Consider the following 17,745-nt stretch of genomic DNA (forward strand, 5'->3'; position numbering starts at 1 on the left):
AGTTCTTAATGATTTCATGCCCCTTCACTGGACTCAGTCCAGTTGCTCCACGTCTCTCTTGTACTGGGGACCCCAGGTCTGGATCCAGAATTCCACATGTGGCCTCACCAGTGCTGTATAGAGGGGAAGGATCACCTCTCTCAACCTGCTGGCAACAATCTTCCTCACACACAACTGCAGGATGCAGTTGGCCGCCTTTGCCACAAGGACTCATTGCTGACTCACGTCGAGCTGGCATCCACCAGGACCTCCACATCCCTTTTTGAAAAGCTGCTCTCTGGCCAGTTGTCCGGTGCATGTGCACTGGTGCATGGGATTATTCCTCTCCAGGTGCTGGGCTCTGCATTTCCTATTACTGAACTTCACAAGGTTCCTCTTCAACCATTTCTCCAGCTGGTTGAGGTCCCTTGGGATGGCAGCATGACCCAGTGTATCAGCCATAACTCCAATTGTGTGTCATTTTCCAACTGGCTGAGAGTGCACTCTGTCTCATCAAGTAATTAATGAAGAGATTAAATGGTACTGTATCCAGTTTCAACCCTGGGGATATTCCACTAGTGATGAGCCTCCATCTGCACTTTGCGCTGCTGATCATAGCCTTTTGAGCCTGTCATTTCAAACAATATTCAATCCACTTTGTCATTCATTTATCTAGCCCATACTTTCATGTGTCTTCTTCTTAGATGAGTTTCTCTCAATCCTCCTTAATTTTTAGCAGTTAGGGACATTATTTAGGAGTCTGAATCACTTCCTCTCATTGTGTGCTATCATTACAAAGAATTTGAATTGACAGATCCTACAACAGTCCTTAAAACAGTTGAACACTAACCTCTTCCACTCCCAAAGGAGCAACCATTCACTATGACTGCATTTCTTTCCTCAATTTCTCAGCTGTTACAAAACTTTGTGCATTTGCTCTGTATTTTCCTATTTCCATTGCTCTTGTCAAAGACTTGGTCGAAAGCCTTTAATAGAGCCAAGCAAATTCTATCTATATCTCCTTCCTCTTTCAAATACTCTTTCACAAACTTTTTCATAGAATTATAGTAAGTGATTGAAATGTGAATAATTCTATGTGAAACCGTATTTTAAAATCCTATTACCATCAACTCGTAGTCTTTTCTCCTGCCCTAAATGTAGTCTATAGATCCTTCAATATAAAATACAGTATTTTCTCATTTTTCTTATTCCCTGATATCACAAGGAGTTTTCAGGAAGAACCAGTACTGAAACAATCAAAGCAATAGCTCCAGTGATGTGCCCTGGTCACCAAAATCCCACTCTGCCTCACTGTAAGCTGCTGGTAAAGAACAGTGCATGTTAAAAAGAAAAAGGATTCCCCCACCCATTCTCATGGCAATGAATTCTGGTGTGCTTCACAAGTAGCTGCATAAACAGAAAAACCCCACTGATCATTACATCATTACTCCCACAGAGAAAAGTGGTAGAACTCCCTCTGATTTCAGAGGGGAAATTTGATCAACGCAGTGTATATCACGTACCAAGTGTAAAAATGAAAGTAAATGTCGTATGAAAGGTTCAGAAATAAGGCTGAAGCATGAGGTTATCATACATTTTAGCGTAGAAATACGATATTGATTCTAAATTTCTTTTGCTTAAAACAAGCACAGGTCCAAATAGCTGTCCAAAGGATGATCAGTAGAAACTGAATCCTGTCAGTGAAGCGTAGCGTAAATTTAAGACAGGAAAACACTTCAAGAAACTAACTATAACCATAACGTTATTTCAGCAGAGCACATCTTCCTGTTGAAGCAGTACAATCTTTTGCAGATTCTGCTATGTTCCTGGCTAAGCAAATGGTGACAGAAGCTACAAATGCCTTCTTGCCATGTCAGATGAACTTGAAGACTGCCACTCTCACAGCTGAATAACATTTTGGTAAAAATTTGGTAATATTTGGTAAAAATAGCCTTTGACCTATTTTTTAGCTTTAGTCTTAGCTAAAACTAGTCTTAGTTTTGAAAATTCCTTGTGGACTTCCAAGTGAACTTCATCAAAGGCTGAAGGTATGGGCTAGATAGCACTTAAGAGTTTGGGCCTTGATGTTCTGCACACAACATATGCTCCTTCTTCCATCATAGATTCAATTACACATTTCACAATGTATTTGGAAGAGTACAGCAGTGTTGTAATTTTCAAATTATTGTAGGTAAGAAAGAAAATGGCCAAAGAAGTAGACACAAGGAAGGGCTCCCTGTCATTTAGGCTGCCTGACATTCATTCATCTCCAGCATCTTCACTGCTGTCTCTGCCTTTTTTCATAACCAAATTGTTTTTCAAACTAACATTATAAATTTACATATCTTTCCAACCCCAACACTCAGAAATGCAAGGGAGGAAAAGAAAGAATCTCTCTTTTCCTGTAAAAAGTTGCACCTGGAATGGAGAATTTTAAGCAGGCTGTTTAGGAAAAAAAAAAAAAAAAAAGGCATTCCATCCTCCTTAACAATTCTAGTTTCTTTTAGTTATAAACATAATCCTTCTCCATTGTCCATACTATTCTCTCAGCATAGTACGTGTACTACCACTCATTTGATTGTGTGAAATAAATAATGCGTAGAAAGCTACATTTAAATTTAATGCTATTAAGATTTATTTCTGCAAATAATTACAGCTGGATGGCTTCCCTAAAATACTAGTGACTAGTCCTTTTTCCAGTATGTCCCAATGTGGCTATTAAACCATGTTTGAAATTAACACTTACTATGCACCTGCTTATGATTAAGCTTAAATTATATTTTATTTTATCATGCACTGGAATAACACACATTATATATGAAGACACTGTCAAGCACAGTGAAGTGCCACTGGTGACCTTTTTCAAAGGGCTAACCATAAAACTCTAGATTTTACTATTTACAATAGAAATTTACTTCATTCAAAATGTCAATTTAGTTGTGAAAGTAGGTACAATAATAAAAAAAAAGGTCCTGATTAAATATGTATGTGCTGTTAATTCTGCAGCATGTGCTAGTGTAGTAGTGGCAGAAGAGTTTCCATTTTAACCTGGAGATGAAACAGATCAAAGCAGAGGGCTCAATAATGTCAGCGGCATCTGTTACAGGTAAAACCTGTATTGTGTCATCTGGTAATGAGGGACTACACAGAAAAAAAAAAAAAAAGGAAGAAAAGAAAAAGGAAAGGAATATACTTAAAGTTGTTCACAGTTTTGATCTAAATCTCTGCCACGGGAAGACGGTATCACGAAGAATACTTAGCTGGACTGGATCTTTTGATTCAGGTTGGGACTTTTTTACATTTGCATTGTTGAGTTTTTTAACTTTACAACTTTGGCTGTGTCAAAATAAAGACCCTGTAATAAAAAGGTGAACTGAAATGTTCTTTAAAATGTTCTTGCCTCATGTCAAAACATTTATCTGGGACTACTCAGTCAGACATTTCTTGACTGTCGCAGGGCTTATCTGAGGCAATGGAATTTCATCACTTTGAGGCCTTTCAAATGCACAGGCAAGTATTTATTGTATCTTTACTTGTCAACCTGCCTATTAAAAGGCCAGAGGTATACCCTGATAATCAGCAATTACTAGGCACCTGTCAGATATAAATTAATATTGACACAGCTAACATGCCAATTCACTGAAATAGGTTAATAGTAGATCCAAGAAGGAAGAATGAATTTCTCAGAAAATACTAAACAGTGTTTTCTTCTAAGGTATACAGAATATGAAACACAAACGTGATAAGCTGTTGATTTTACGACACTGAATGCTTAGAACTGTTCCTGGGTAAACTGTCAACCTTATATCTCATACAGAAAAAGACAGTAAATTTACACAGATGGAATTACATAGACATGTGGGGGTTTGTTTACTTGTTCTGTAGAATTAAGGAATTTCTACACACAGAGAAAACTCTCTTTTACCCAAAATGGCTAAAAACCCAATAAAACCACAATGATATTTTAAAAAAACATAACATCTCAAGATACTGTTTCTTCAAATCTGAAAATTATTCTTCTCCTTTCTGTTTGGGGTTTTGTTTTGTATTGTTTTTGTCTTCTTACTACTATGTGCCAAGTATGTTACTTACCTATCTCAGAAGCAGCCACTGTGATGTTGTACCAAGGCGTCTCCTCTCTGTCAAAGATCTTGGCAGTCTTAATGGTCCCAGTATTAGCATCAATGGTGAAAAACCTATCTTCTTCTGTGTTACGATCAATGAAATATCTATGAAGAAATAAAACAATAAATATATACTCACTGTTGTATGTATAAACTGAAGTAACAGAAAGCCACATGCGAATATTACTTTCAAGCCTTTAAAGTAATAGAAATTTTTAAAAGCACCGTAAGAAAAATTCTGTATTATGGAGACACCCAAAGTAACACTGTATTTTTCAGTTCTTTCATAATGTTACATTTCTTTTGATAAATAACAAGGTTTCCACTGTGAGTCACAAAGATATAAATCATTAACAGGTGATATTTTACACAGCAGTATCCTGTCAAAGGTAAGATACGCACATATTTTGACTAAAAAATCATAAAATGGAAAGGCAGAAAACAGAAATATATTAAGATATTATTCTGCTTATTTGCTTGTCACTGCAAACCAGCCTGCTCAGTCCTGGTACCTGTTTTGAAGCATGTCTGTCTGACATGAAGTTGGTGACATGATGACACAAGCCATTTTGAACATAACCATTACAGAGACTAGTAGCAGAAACAGCTGTTTCCCAGAGCTGCAATTGATACTAACCTAGAAGCAGAACTAAGCAGCCCTGCTTAAATCCCTTGGCTTCTGGGCACCTTGCCTAGCAGAAAGTAAAAGCCTTTAAGTGGGTAATGGAAGCAGAGGGAGGGAACACAAGAGAATGACAATACATTTTTTCTCAAAACTGTAATCATTTACAAAAAATGAGGCAATTACAGACCCCTATCAAGCCTTCTTCACTAACTTCAGGATTGACAAAAAAAAATAAGGAAAATATTCCAAGTCTTTCATATACCACAATTGTTTTTCCTGATAATTTGTCAGCCCTGCGTTTATTCTGTTGTCGTGGTTTAAGCCCAGCCGGTAACTCAGAACTCCGCAGCCGCTTGCTCACTCCTCCCCTTCTTCCTCTCTCTGCTCCCGGACGGATGGGGAGGAGAATCAAAAGAATTTAACTCCCACGGGTTGAGATAAGAACAGTCCAGTAACTAAGGTGTAATACAAAACCACTACTGCTACCACCAATAGTAATAATGTAAAGGGAAATAACAAGGGGAGAGAGTACAATTGCTCACCACCCACCGACCGATACCCAGCCCGACCCAAGCAGCGATCTGGGCCTTCTGGGTAATTCTCCCCAGTTTATATACTGGGCATGACGTGCTGTGGTATGGAATACCCCTTTGGCTGGTTTGGGTCAGGTGTCCTGTCTCTGCTTCCTCCCAGCTTCCCCTCCTCCCTGGCAGAGCATGAGACTGAGAAACTCCTTGATCGGAGTAAACATCACTTAGCAAGAACTAAGAAGAACTTGCAAGAACTAAGGAGAAAAATGACTGCTATAGCCGAACCCAGGACATCTGTGAAGTTTTTAATATATCGAAGCTATATGTAGGTGAAAATGATTTATCTGTCCCATCCAATTGCTCTTATTTCTATATCACTACAAGCGTAATCACCAGCTAATAAAAAGAGTGGTGCACATAAAAGCTGCCAAGCTCAAAAAAATTAAAAATAACTTCAGGTTTATTCCTCTCACAATGTACTTATTTAAACTATTTGTGGAAAGGAGAAACAAACAAGCAAACAAACATTTAATTGAATAATGAAGTAAGACAGCATGCAAAATAGGAAAAGAAAGAAAACACTAGAGGAGGCAGCAATTTGAGTGATTCACCTTCACTGGTCAAATAGGACACTCAGTGGAAAAGCCAGCTAGGATCTGATGGCTTAAGTTAGATCTTCCTTGTTGGAGAGAACCTGAACCCACGTCTCCCACCTGCAAGAAGTATTTTACATCTGCCTTACAATATGATAGTTTGGCTTCTTTTCACACTTCCAACACTTTCAGCAATTAAAGAATTGTAGGTCAGGCACTGGAAATCAAAGCAGACAAAACTAGGCTAGAAAATCTTTCCTTCTTGCCTGCTCTCCGCCTTTCCTTCTGACATCGTGAAGAGTGAAACAGCTCCCATATGACTGTGGGAGCTGTTGGAGAGACAGCAGAGCTCAGCTCCCACCAATTCTGTGTTTCTCTGGAACTAGAATTTAACTCACTGTCTCCCAGCTGAGCTACAGTCAAAACTGTGGTCCATTAGCTACCAACACCTGAGAATACCTCATTCTATAATATACCAGAAGTGCTCAGTAAAGACACTTTGGATGTGCAACACAGCAGCTGAAAGTTGCTTCAAAAAAGTATGGAGAGTCAAACTGTCTCCACACAGAAAGCAGACTGGCAAGATCTTGATTACTTAGTGTATGGGCCAGCCATTTTTAACAATGTAAGTCTGAAACGTTTTCCTCAGAGGACATTAGTTAATCACTGTGTCCCAAACTGGATGAAAAAAAACCAAAACCAGTCACCTTGCCAGAAAAAATAACAATAACTATGCTGAATTTCTAATGGCTGAATCACAGCAGGCATTACAGACACTTCCAAAAGCTGGTACGCTTCTCAGTGCTCAGCAAGCTCAGGAGATAAATTAAAAGCAAACTCTTCAGCCACTGCTCATGACAGGCTTAATGTTAGAGCTATCCAAGAAAATTTATGTTGTTTTTGAGGAATATTGGAATCCTCTGAGGACCTGTTACAAAACAAACAAACAACAAAGGACAACACAACTATCCTGTTTGCAATATTTCATATGGTCCAGGCTACCCACACCTCTTTATCTGGGAATCAGGATTTGCTTTTTAATTTCAGAACTGATTTTCCCAGTGTCTCTGCACGTCTAAGTCTTCCATTAAGCACAAATTTTCAGGTTCACCAAGTGTCTGTCATGGAAATGGTTTAAAAGACTGTGCCAGTATCAGTGGAGAAGCTGCATCTCCTATGCACACAGCTAGCCTTACCTTTTGCTAATTACAAAAACCTTGAAGACAGAGCCGTATCAACCTCTGAAAGTCCATAAAGTTGCTAAGCTTGCCAGAGATTTATGTTGAGATTTGAACTTCATACAGAACATACATGCTTCAGACGGAGAAATCCTCCCCATGACTTATACGTTATGCTTGGCAGTATAGGAAATCTGAAACCCATGACAAATGGTTGGAATATCTTGACTATATTATTGTTAAGGCAGAAATAATGAACGTTTGGTTGGGTAAGATGGACAGTGCACTTATACATGAACATCTTTTATGTCTGAATGCTAACAGAGGAAGCATAAGAAGCATCACTCTCCCTCAGTTTTCTTGGAGACCCTTTCCTGGTAGAGCTTACAATCAGGTATGCAACAATGAAATTTAATTCCTTCTCTCCTACTACAGCCTTGTGTTTCTGAACTCTAGGGGTCTCCTGATAATGGTGAGAATTCTTTGCTAACAAAAAAAAAAGTTTCACTGACTTTACATATTCTTATGGATTATGTACTGTGAATCCAAACCAATTTATAACTTAAGTCTTGTCCCTTCAAACATTTATTACTGTGGACATTGTTTATGCCTTATCAACATCAGGCACAGTGACTACTCTGTGAGTCAGTATTGTGCTGACCACAGAACCATAAAAATAGGGCTATGAAGTATTTGTAGAAAGTAGCTTAAAAATAGACAGGATTTTAAATCGGACTTCATTGAAAAAGAAAATTAAGCAGTAAGAATATTCAGCTGCTTTTGCGTGTGTGTGACTTATAACAAATCATTACCTTTCCCTCTGAATTAACTACAGAACTAAAAATGACAAGCTTGTGTAGAAAAAATGAATTTTTATTCTGTTACAAATTGTGACTATGTAACACTTCATTTTCATAGATGTACAGTAAAAGATGGCCTTATTTTTTAAAATATGAACACCTTTTTCTGAATCAGTTATTTATATGTATTCTATAGAAGCTCAAAACTCTCAGTTTAAAGAATTCAGTATTGGATGAATACTTTCAATTATATTTTCTGTATCATTAATGGAAATAAAGCGATCCTGAGGTAACTTATTGTACTAACACTTTTACTTCCAATGATACTAGAATAATGAAAAATGTTTCTAAATTATCCACAGTAACACTTCCCCTTTATGTGCTAACTTTTGCATACAGTTACAGACATATTGAAACAGTTGCATCTTGATAGAATTTTTCTTCATCATGAATAAATAGAAGAGCAGCCCTTCCTTATGCTTTCCCATTATTATGATGTTCAGTTCTCCACCATTACAAATTGCTTTGTGTATCATACCTAAAGCAGCCATTTGAACTGCTCAGAAGGTTGGGAAGGTGGTTCCCAACCTTCATGAATGTCTCGGTAAAACAAGTTAGAGAAGATATTCCCACATAGCAGAAGAACTAGGAATGCTAGTCTAAAGCACTGCTCCTAAGTGCTCTAAAAATATTTTGTACAAGAAACTCCCTTAGTACAGCTACTCATTTTTGTCACATGTAAGAGGACATTTAGAACAAGTTTCATTGTATTTACAAACTCGTTAACATTTTAGGACTTTACAAATATTAGTCACTGATTGATTTATCTACATGTTGAAAATAGACCAGGTGTACCCATAAATACAGCATACTCCAGAGCCGACGATGCTTTACTTGGGCTTCAGAATTTATTTCATCTAGTAAAAAATTTACTTTCAGCTAAGTAATAGTGGCAACAAAGATAGTCATACCCTTCCCCTCCCACCTTTCCTTCCACTTCTACTGAGCTGCCTTGCAATGCTTTTTCTAGACTGTAAAAAGCTATAGTGCAAGTTCTGAATTTCAGAGTTACTTCAAAAATGAATTTTCACTTTCATTCAGTTGACTGTTTCTTCTTACTTAGAATGCATTAATCTAAAAATTAACTTATTTATTGCAGATGTTGGTTTGCAGACATTTAGTCATGACAACACTGTGCGAATTGGCATACTTTTAATGATTATGTCAGAGCATCTGAGTTGCATGGCACATGTTAATAAAGAGACTCAATAACAAGACATGCCTGGATAAACAGCTCTCCATAAACTATTTACATCCAAAACAGCAAGAGAAACCAATCTTAAAGAAACTGCATTAAAAAGGATTATGAATATAGAAAACCTATTAGTCACACTATCTGAAGAGAAACTGAAGGAAATTAAATACCAAAACAGTCCTGTTAGCACTGGGAAATGCAACATGTGCCATATTTTTATTAGGCAGAGTCACTGAACAGAAGGGCATTCCCAGCTTCCATCCATGTGTCCTTATCCTAACCAAAGGGTTTACATTCTTTTGATTCTCCTCCCCATCCCGCCAGGAGCAGGGGGGGAAAAAGCACAGGGAGTGAGCAAGCAGCTGCGTGATTCTGAGTTACCAGCTGGGTTTAAACCACGACAAAGCCCCTGGCTCCAGTGACTTCATTTCTTTGTGTTTCTAAATGGTTTTGAGTTTTTAACTTGTCTTTTTTTTTTTTTTAATCTTTAATCAAGTCTTTTGCTTATCCTTTTATTATTTTATTTTTATTAATTACCCTATTTACCAACTGCAAACAAGAACTCGGTTACAAATTTCCACACTGGCTACAAACCTGCTGTTGCTAATGAACTTCCAAAGCCCCAGACAGATGTGGATTCACAGGTCACAATACTGCTTGGGATTTTGTACCGAGGTATAGGTAAATAGCCAGTTCTCCAGTAAGTGGAATTGGTTACAAAGCAGCACTTTTAAAAGGTCACAGGAAGAGGACAGATCTTTTGTTAAACCAAATACATCATCTAAAGACCAGAATATACCATCTAAAGACTAGAATTTCAATTGGAAATCAAATACCATTATAAGGAAATCTGTTTAGTTGAAAGTTTAAGCAAAGAAACTTTCTCAGAAAGAGATGCTTAGACTCGAAGTATAGAGATTTCTTTTTCTTTTAAAAAATGAATTAGAATAAGAAGCATAAACAACAGCTGCACAGGGTGAGGGAAGGAGCAATATGAGAATGAATACTGAGAGAACTGATCAGCTGTAACTCTCTGCGTTTGGCCAGCTAGAGAGCAACAAGAAATGGCTCTTGGTAGGACACAGCTCTGGTGCATACTTTTTATCTTCTCTCTGTCTCCTAACAGCAGCACTCCTCATGAGCCTGGGAACCAGCAGCATGCCCTTGAAGCTAAATGAGGCAGTGGGGAGACATTCTGTTGCCCTGACTGTCTTGCACTACACTACCTCCCTTCCAGGGCCAATCTATTTCCCCATAGTTCAAACAACTTCTCTAGGAAAGAAAAGCAATTGTAAAGTGAGTCAGAAGTTGGCTGCCAATACAGCAGGCAACCAATTTTCTTCTTGTAGCATATCTGTAGATTAAGGAGACACTAGATGTTCTAGAGCTTCTCAGCAAAAGACTACTACTGAGAACGACCGCGTTCAACTGTGCTTTCCAGTTGTGAAAATGAAATACATTTGAAGAGAGCTTGGAGAAGGTAATCTGTTTACCATTCTTTTGCTTTCTTTTTTCATGCAGGCATAATGTAAGTTTAAGAAAAATACTGCTCCTCTTGGAGTGTTTGCAGGAACTTGTTTTGATATGCTATTTCCACTGAGTTAGCTCTGGTGCTGGCTGCCAGCTAACATCCATCGGCTGATCAGCAGGACTTTGCTGTCTCCCATACGGGACTCCTGACTCACTTCTCATACCAAAATCTTAGCTCAGCAGAAGTGGCAGCCTTCCCTCTCCTTGTCCTGGAAATGTGAGGTGGCAGATCTTGGGAGGCATGGGGGAGTTGCAAGCACTGAACTGCTCCCTCCCAGCAAAGCCTCTGAGAGGCAGCCACTACCGGTTTGCATTTCATGCAGAACTTGGCTTCCTGCTCCTGTTCTCGTTCTCATCCCCTATGCATTGCTAGCACACAGCTCACCTTCGACACCCGAAAAATGGGAATGCTGTTCATTTGAAGGAAATGAGCCATTTCTTTACACCCATCTTTTTTAGCTGACAATTTCTGTCTGCATGTGTTAAGCACTTGATCATCTTTTCTAGCTAATTCTGCCAGTAAATGTAGGCTGAGTACAGCCCACACTCTTAGAGGCATAACTCAGAAGTCAAAGCAAGATAAAGGTTTGTCTTCTTTTCCTGACTTTGTGAATCTCTTCAGAGGTTTACAACTGTCCAAATTCATTTCAAGTTGATGTGTTGATGGCAAAATTGTCATACTGAGGTTGCTTGTTATTCAGAGAGATTAACATTCAGATTCCAATTCTGCTAAGAAATAAAGTGCAGTCAGTGTTACATGAGAATCGCTTTTTGTTCCTAAAGAGTTTACCAGCTGAAGAATGGTATTCTACTTCCATATTTTTTTTTTTTCTCTTCACACTAAAGACTAAACCAAACAAAATCTAGAATTATAGATTTATTTATTGGAGTTGAATGGACCTATCAAAAGAATACACAGCAGAGATGTTCAGATATGAAGGCTGACTGTAAAACCATAAAAGAATTTTAAATACCGGTGGCATTCTGAAGTCAGTGGAATTTATAGAAACATAGAGATGATGTCCTGGCACAAAATATCAGGCTCTCAGAGTCACCATATAAAGATGATCTGTCAGTGTTTTCTCTCGAAGCTAAGTAAGTGAGGTGTGGAGGTGGTTCTGGTTGCTGTGAGATTTTGACCACCCTCCTGAGCTGGCTGCTTCCTAGTCAGAAAAACTGTCAGAACAGCTTACCAGTTCCTGCACAGAGAGATGGACATTTTTGTTAGTGGGAGGTTTGGGACACATAGCTTGACAAGAATCAAAAATAAGTTGAGGCTGCAGGGAAAAAATCAGCAACAGATCTCCCACCTCAACACTACAAAAAAAAAAAAAAAAAAAGGGGGGTTTAAAATGGTTCCTTCCTGTGAAGACACAGAATTGGAGAAGAAATTGGAAAAAAAATTCCCCTCCTTGAATTCCCAATCAAAACGGGCTGTTCTTTTCCTGTTTTGATTTACTGATAATCTTAGAGAATAGTAATATGGAGGAATACAAAGAGCAAATGAATGAAGGAGGTGAGATAGAGAAAAAGGACACAACACCTCTCTGCTAACTAACTGTGAGCCATTCACATACCCTGGGAAGATATTACTGTTTCTCTGTAAGTGTTGATCACAGGGTATGACAGTGTCATGCTTTGGAGTGGAGAACAGGTGTCTGCCTTTGTCTCTCCAAGCACAAGGGTTGGTAGGATCTGGGGGAGGGTGTTCCTCCATCGAGCATGTGAAAGAGGGATGGCCACTCTGCATGATGGCACTGATCTCAGGAGGCCACCCTAAGTACACCTAGCAAAGTGTATCCTGTGCACAGGATAGCAGAAAACAAACTGACCTTGTTCCACTTATATGATGTTCAAAGAGCAAGTAAGATAAATACAACTAGGTGAAGAGGCTTTTATATTTTCCAGGAGGGGATCCATCTTATGCCCTCTCCTTACTGACAGTATGGGAGAGCAGCATAGAAAGTGATACTGATCTCAGAGGACAGGAATTAAAAAAAAAAAAAGGCGAAATAAGATTTTCTTTTCCACCTACCCCAATTCCCTGACACAGCTCTCTCCTGTACCTCCTTGCATTTAGTATGCTGACACTGTGTGACCAAATTTGAGTGACTGAGTTTGAATCAAAACTTCAGGTTTTATTCCACTCCCAGTAAATATAACCTTTGTATCAGAAATATAGTCTACACCCAGAATCCGTCACAATACAATGTCTTTAAGGTTCTCAGAAATAATAATAGGAATACATGGAACTCCATGGGTATACTCTTTCATCTGCATATAAGCAAGCCTCTTAAAATACCACTGACTGAAAATTAACATGATTTTCTAAAAGCTGATACCAGAAAGTATTAAACTTACAACTATCTTTTACTGCCAATGAGCAAAAGTTAAAATAAGTTTCTCTGCCTGATGCAGGAATTAAAGAACAATTTCCTACACCACATTAATTATTACAATCAGAATTTACTTGTCATTCATTAATTTTCCAATATTGTATCTGAAAGAAAGGAAGAGAAGGCTGTCAATTTAAATCAAACTAGGGTAAGGCAACTTTCAATTCATTATAGCTTTTGGATAACAAGTATTGTGTTGGAAAGCACATTTTTGTACTCATTAATATATCAATGTATCAGAACCATTATGACACATTATCCACCTCTCGAGCCTGCCCAGGTCCCTCTCGATGGCATCCCTTCCCTCCAGCGTGTTGACCATATCACACAGCTTGGTGTCTGTCTGTGTTGCTGACAAGGATATTGAACAGCAACGGCCCTAGTGCCGACCCCTGAGGAACACCACTTATCACTGTCCTCCACTTGGACATTAAGCTGTTGACCACAACTCTCTGAGTGCGACCATCCAGCCAATTACTTGCCTACTAAGTGGTCCACCTGTCAAAGCTAGACAGATGCCTCTCCAAGTTAGAGAGAAGGATGTCATGCGGGACAGTGTCAAAAGCACTTTTAAGTTTACCTGAAAATGCATTTATATCATTTTGAAGAAAAAATATCAAATTAAAAAGAAAAATCCTTTAAAAGAGCCCAAATTTCCAAACAGATAATGTCTGAATAAAACATACCTCTAATAGCTACATTTGTTATAACAGAAGTTCTTTTGCTAGTGTTGAAAAAGCAGAACAATAGTACGACCACTGGCTCAAAGTCAGTGCCCTCTGAGGACTCAGCTCAGGATCAAGGTGAAATCACTCTGATGAAAATTCAGTGAGGAAATAAGGACAAAAAACCCCTTCAGCTCCCTTTCTACTGATAACCATAGGGCTTGTTATTCATTTTAAGAAAAGATTTCTCTTTGGCTTTGTTAATTACTGTAAACTACTCCTCTAACCATTATTCCGGTGAGAAGAATTGTTCCTGCCACCAAAATAAACTGTTACTTAATTGAGCAGTGAACAAATCACAGCACTGTATCTCTTTTAGCAGCTGGACAGCAAAAAAGCGATACGGTTGCAATTGTGTGTGCCTAACGCTTTATCAATCTCACACACAGCAATGAGCACCCTCAAAAAGTGGGAAGGATGCACAAGTGGATTAATAAAAACTGTTAATCAAATTGCTGCTCCATAGCTTTTCCTGGAGACTCATAGCATTTGGAGATGTATCTGAGTCATTTTGCTGAGGAACCGTTACTCCGTTACTCCATTACTCCATTGCTCAACACTGGTCAGCTACGAAAGTCCTATCTGTAGCTATCTTCCCTGGCAACTGTGATCTATGCTTCCCAAGAAAGTTACATTGAATCTTCTTGGGTATATTTTTATAATAACTATTTTTATTTTGAATTAACTAAGAATTGTGTGGAAATTAAGAGAGACATGGTCTCATTACCCTCAGACTTGTCAGGGTTTCAGATGAATAGCAGAGGCATTTCTTGCAAACCAGCACAGAAGGACCTGTGCGCTGTGTGCATGCTTCTGATAGAAACAGCCTTCTTTAAACTGCTGCTTTGCTCACCACTGTGAGTGGAACACGGGGTTGGACCCTGCCTCCAGTTGAGCAGCAGCCCAGCCGGGCTGGCCTGGCCCACTTCTCAGGTTTTGCATGCGCTGCTTCCAACCCATAGAATCCCAGGGTGCAGCCAGCCAAATCTTGAAACAACACACAGACTTCTTCTGCATTGTGTAAATGCTTGTGCGCTAAGCAAGCTGAAGGGAGGGAGCTTAAAGTTGTCCATTCCTAGAGCGTCCTTTCTCCTACCACAGGATAAGGCTTAAAGAGAACCTGAGGGCACATAAACCCAGCTTGGTGCCTCTTCCCAGTCCCATGCACCAACGTGTTAGTCCAGGCCTTCGAGGATCAGCGTCTTCATAAAATGTTCACCGTGATTTCCATCAAGATGGATAAAGTCTGGCTCGAGAGTGGACCCAGTCACAATATAATGATATATCCAGTATATCTGAGCTGCTATTGCCCTTGCCGACCCCCTGCAATGTGTAACTGAGGACTTGCTTGTTTCAGAGCTTCATGATTTGATGTTTTGCTAGCACTTTTTTTTGCCCCTGTTTTTTGAAACTGAGAGAGATAGAAGGAACAATGCAAAAATAAATGTCAATGGGGAGAAAAAATAGGATGGGCAAATGTAAGGACCGTTTTCTCTTCAAGTATTTGAATAATATGGTATTTAATATTCTGGCTTCAATCACTGGTTACAAATTCCTGACTGGAAAAAAAAAAGGCCAACACAGAATGCAAAACGTGGATTTTTTTTTTTTCTTCCGATCCCTCTGTTTCCAAATTATTGCCTGTTTCACCCAGAAAATTTATTTCTGGCTTTCCCAGCCTTTGTAAAAGCTGCTGGTGCTTCCATTATACCATGATTGTCTTGCTCCTTTCTAGACAAAACTTCAACCACATACAGTTGAATTATGGAGGAACCAGTCAAATCTACACTTGCCCTTCCTACTCCCAAATGACCATGATGGCTAATCTATCTGACTGCGCTGGCTGATGTTTCAGAATTATAGTATTAAAGCTACAGGCACTTAGCAGCTATTTTTAGTGAAATGTTCTTATTTATGTTATGATTTAGACACAAATACCATAGTGGTAATTTTTCAAAGGCAATAACTTGCCACTAAGAAATTGTATTTATCGATTGTCTGACACTAAACATTTTGAATCTTAGACTATTAGCACAAGAGAACCATAAAACCCGAGGCTTTCACTGTTCTGCAAAAATTGTTTCATCTTACCAAGACTATTACACACACCCAGCAGATTTTGACTCAGTCTGGAGACTACAAATGCCCAATTAGTTTAAGAAAAACTGTTTTCCAAGTATATACTCATATGATTTCCACAAAGGCTATATAAACCATTATGTCATAAAAATTAATAGCATCAAATATGTTTTCACGAAGAATTTTTCTGAAACATTTTAAATCAAGTACCACCTTTGAGACAAACATTCATGTATTGTTCCACAAAATTTTCACACTGCATGTCAGTTTAGAACGTAACTCATCCCACAAATGAAGCTAGTAAAAATGTCATTGGATCTTATTACAGCTGAAAATATGTAACTGGAAACTTTACTCTAAACCAGCAATGAATTCAAACCCCAGTTCTGGAGTGTTCAAGGTTAAATTCAAGTGCTTTTAAATTTAGAAGTTGTCAAATTAACATCCATATATATAAATATATATATATGTTTGGTATATATTTGGCATCAATGCTTTTTCAAGCTTGCTGTGGGGGTATTTCCATCTTGATTTAATTTCCTTAGTTCAGAACATGACCTATTTCCAAAACAGTTCTGTTATTATAAAAAATATTCTGGCCAGAAAAGCAAATGAGAATATTTTCTTTAATAAAGAATTTCATTAATAAGACTATCAAAATCTTTTCTTCCTAGTATATTACATACTTATTTAGTTCTCAAATGACGTACCTGATGCTGCGAGTGCTTGGTTCTCAGTACTTCTCTTTGCCCTAGACCTCGCAATTGGAGATACCATGACATATACCTAGCAACATCAGTGGGGTGTGTTATTACACCCATTCTATTCTTTTGACACCCCACTAAAACTGAAGTATATTACAAAAAAATGGTTTTCTCCTCAAACACACTTTCGCAAAAATTATACCACTTGTCCGTGAGGAAAGGCATACCTAAACCAGCTCCTGTCTTGCAAAAGCTCCTGAGGCAGCTACAGTATGGCAAGCATGGAGAGGGCCAGCACAATACAAGCATGTCGAGGGGAAGAGAGCCTTATGATCCTGAACAGATTTACAACCAGTGGCAGGATACTGATTGGCAGCAGGCAAGTGAATTGCACCATTTTATATTATATGGCAACATATACTGGCCTTGTTCAGTGAGCTGCTTGGAGAGGTGCTGTTACAGGAACTAGTGCACACAGACGTTTGCTCAGACCAATGGCTAGATGGCAACTGCAGTGCAAAGCTACAGCAGGTTGAAAGACTATGTTATTAAATCAAATCCTTACAGAGTGATCAGGACACAGTTCTGACTTGTATCCCTTTATGTACTAAAATAAAAGACATGGTTTCACACTTTCAAGATCTCATTAACCCTTTAGCTGTTGAAATTCAATCACATATAAATTTGATTTACTGTACCTCACTAAACTGTTGGCAATGTCAGGATCCTGTGCTGTTACTGTGCCAACAGCAGTCCCGATCTTTGCATTTTCATAAACTTCCATGACATAGGAAGGCATAGTGAAGAGCGGAGGTTCATCCACATCTCCAACAATGATCTTCAACATTGTTACATCTTTGAACGGCCCCAAGTGCGAAAAGCGGAAATCGAGGTGAGTATTTGCTCCTTCTATATTAAGTGTATATGACTTCTTTTTTTCATAGTTGAGTGGCTGTTGGCAGAAAAAAGATTTATCATTGCCATTCTGTGCTTCAGTTTAGTCTGCTAGCAAGCTAACTACATCTTTTCCATTTAATTTAAATCACATTTCTCCATGTTACTGGATAGGGACAATATTCTGTGATATTCTGGCAGCTACTGTCATACCTCATAAGGAGAAGGATACACATGAAGCAGTATGGATTCACGTTTTCTCTACAACAGAATTGTGGGTAAGGTATCAGTTCTGGAAAAACTCAGGGTTTAGAATGAGCCTCAGATTCTTCT

General features: G+C 38.6%; 1 protein-coding gene across 13 annotated transcripts in view; it reads right to left on the minus strand.

Annotated features, from left to right (window-relative positions):
- The window catches only part of CDH18 (cadherin 18), a 513,966-nt gene that overhangs the window by 31,458 nt on the left and 464,763 nt on the right, over positions 1–17,745 (minus strand). For all 13 annotated transcript variants that reach the window (XM_030500750.1, XM_030500758.1, XM_030500767.1 and 10 more), the window contains 2 exons: positions 17,217–17,470; positions 4,072–4,208 (listed from right to left, as the gene is read on the minus strand). In XM_030500750.1, coding sequence (XP_030356610.1) covers positions 4,072–4,208; positions 17,217–17,470 — 391 coding nt within the window. The remainder of the gene's footprint in view (positions 1–4,071; positions 4,209–17,216; positions 17,471–17,745) is intronic.

This window comes from Strigops habroptila, chromosome 1 (genome assembly GCF_004027225.2).
Source record: "Strigops habroptila isolate Jane chromosome 1, bStrHab1.2.pri, whole genome shotgun sequence".
In the NCBI taxonomy this organism is placed as follows: domain Eukaryota; kingdom Metazoa; phylum Chordata; class Aves; order Psittaciformes; family Psittacidae; genus Strigops; species Strigops habroptila.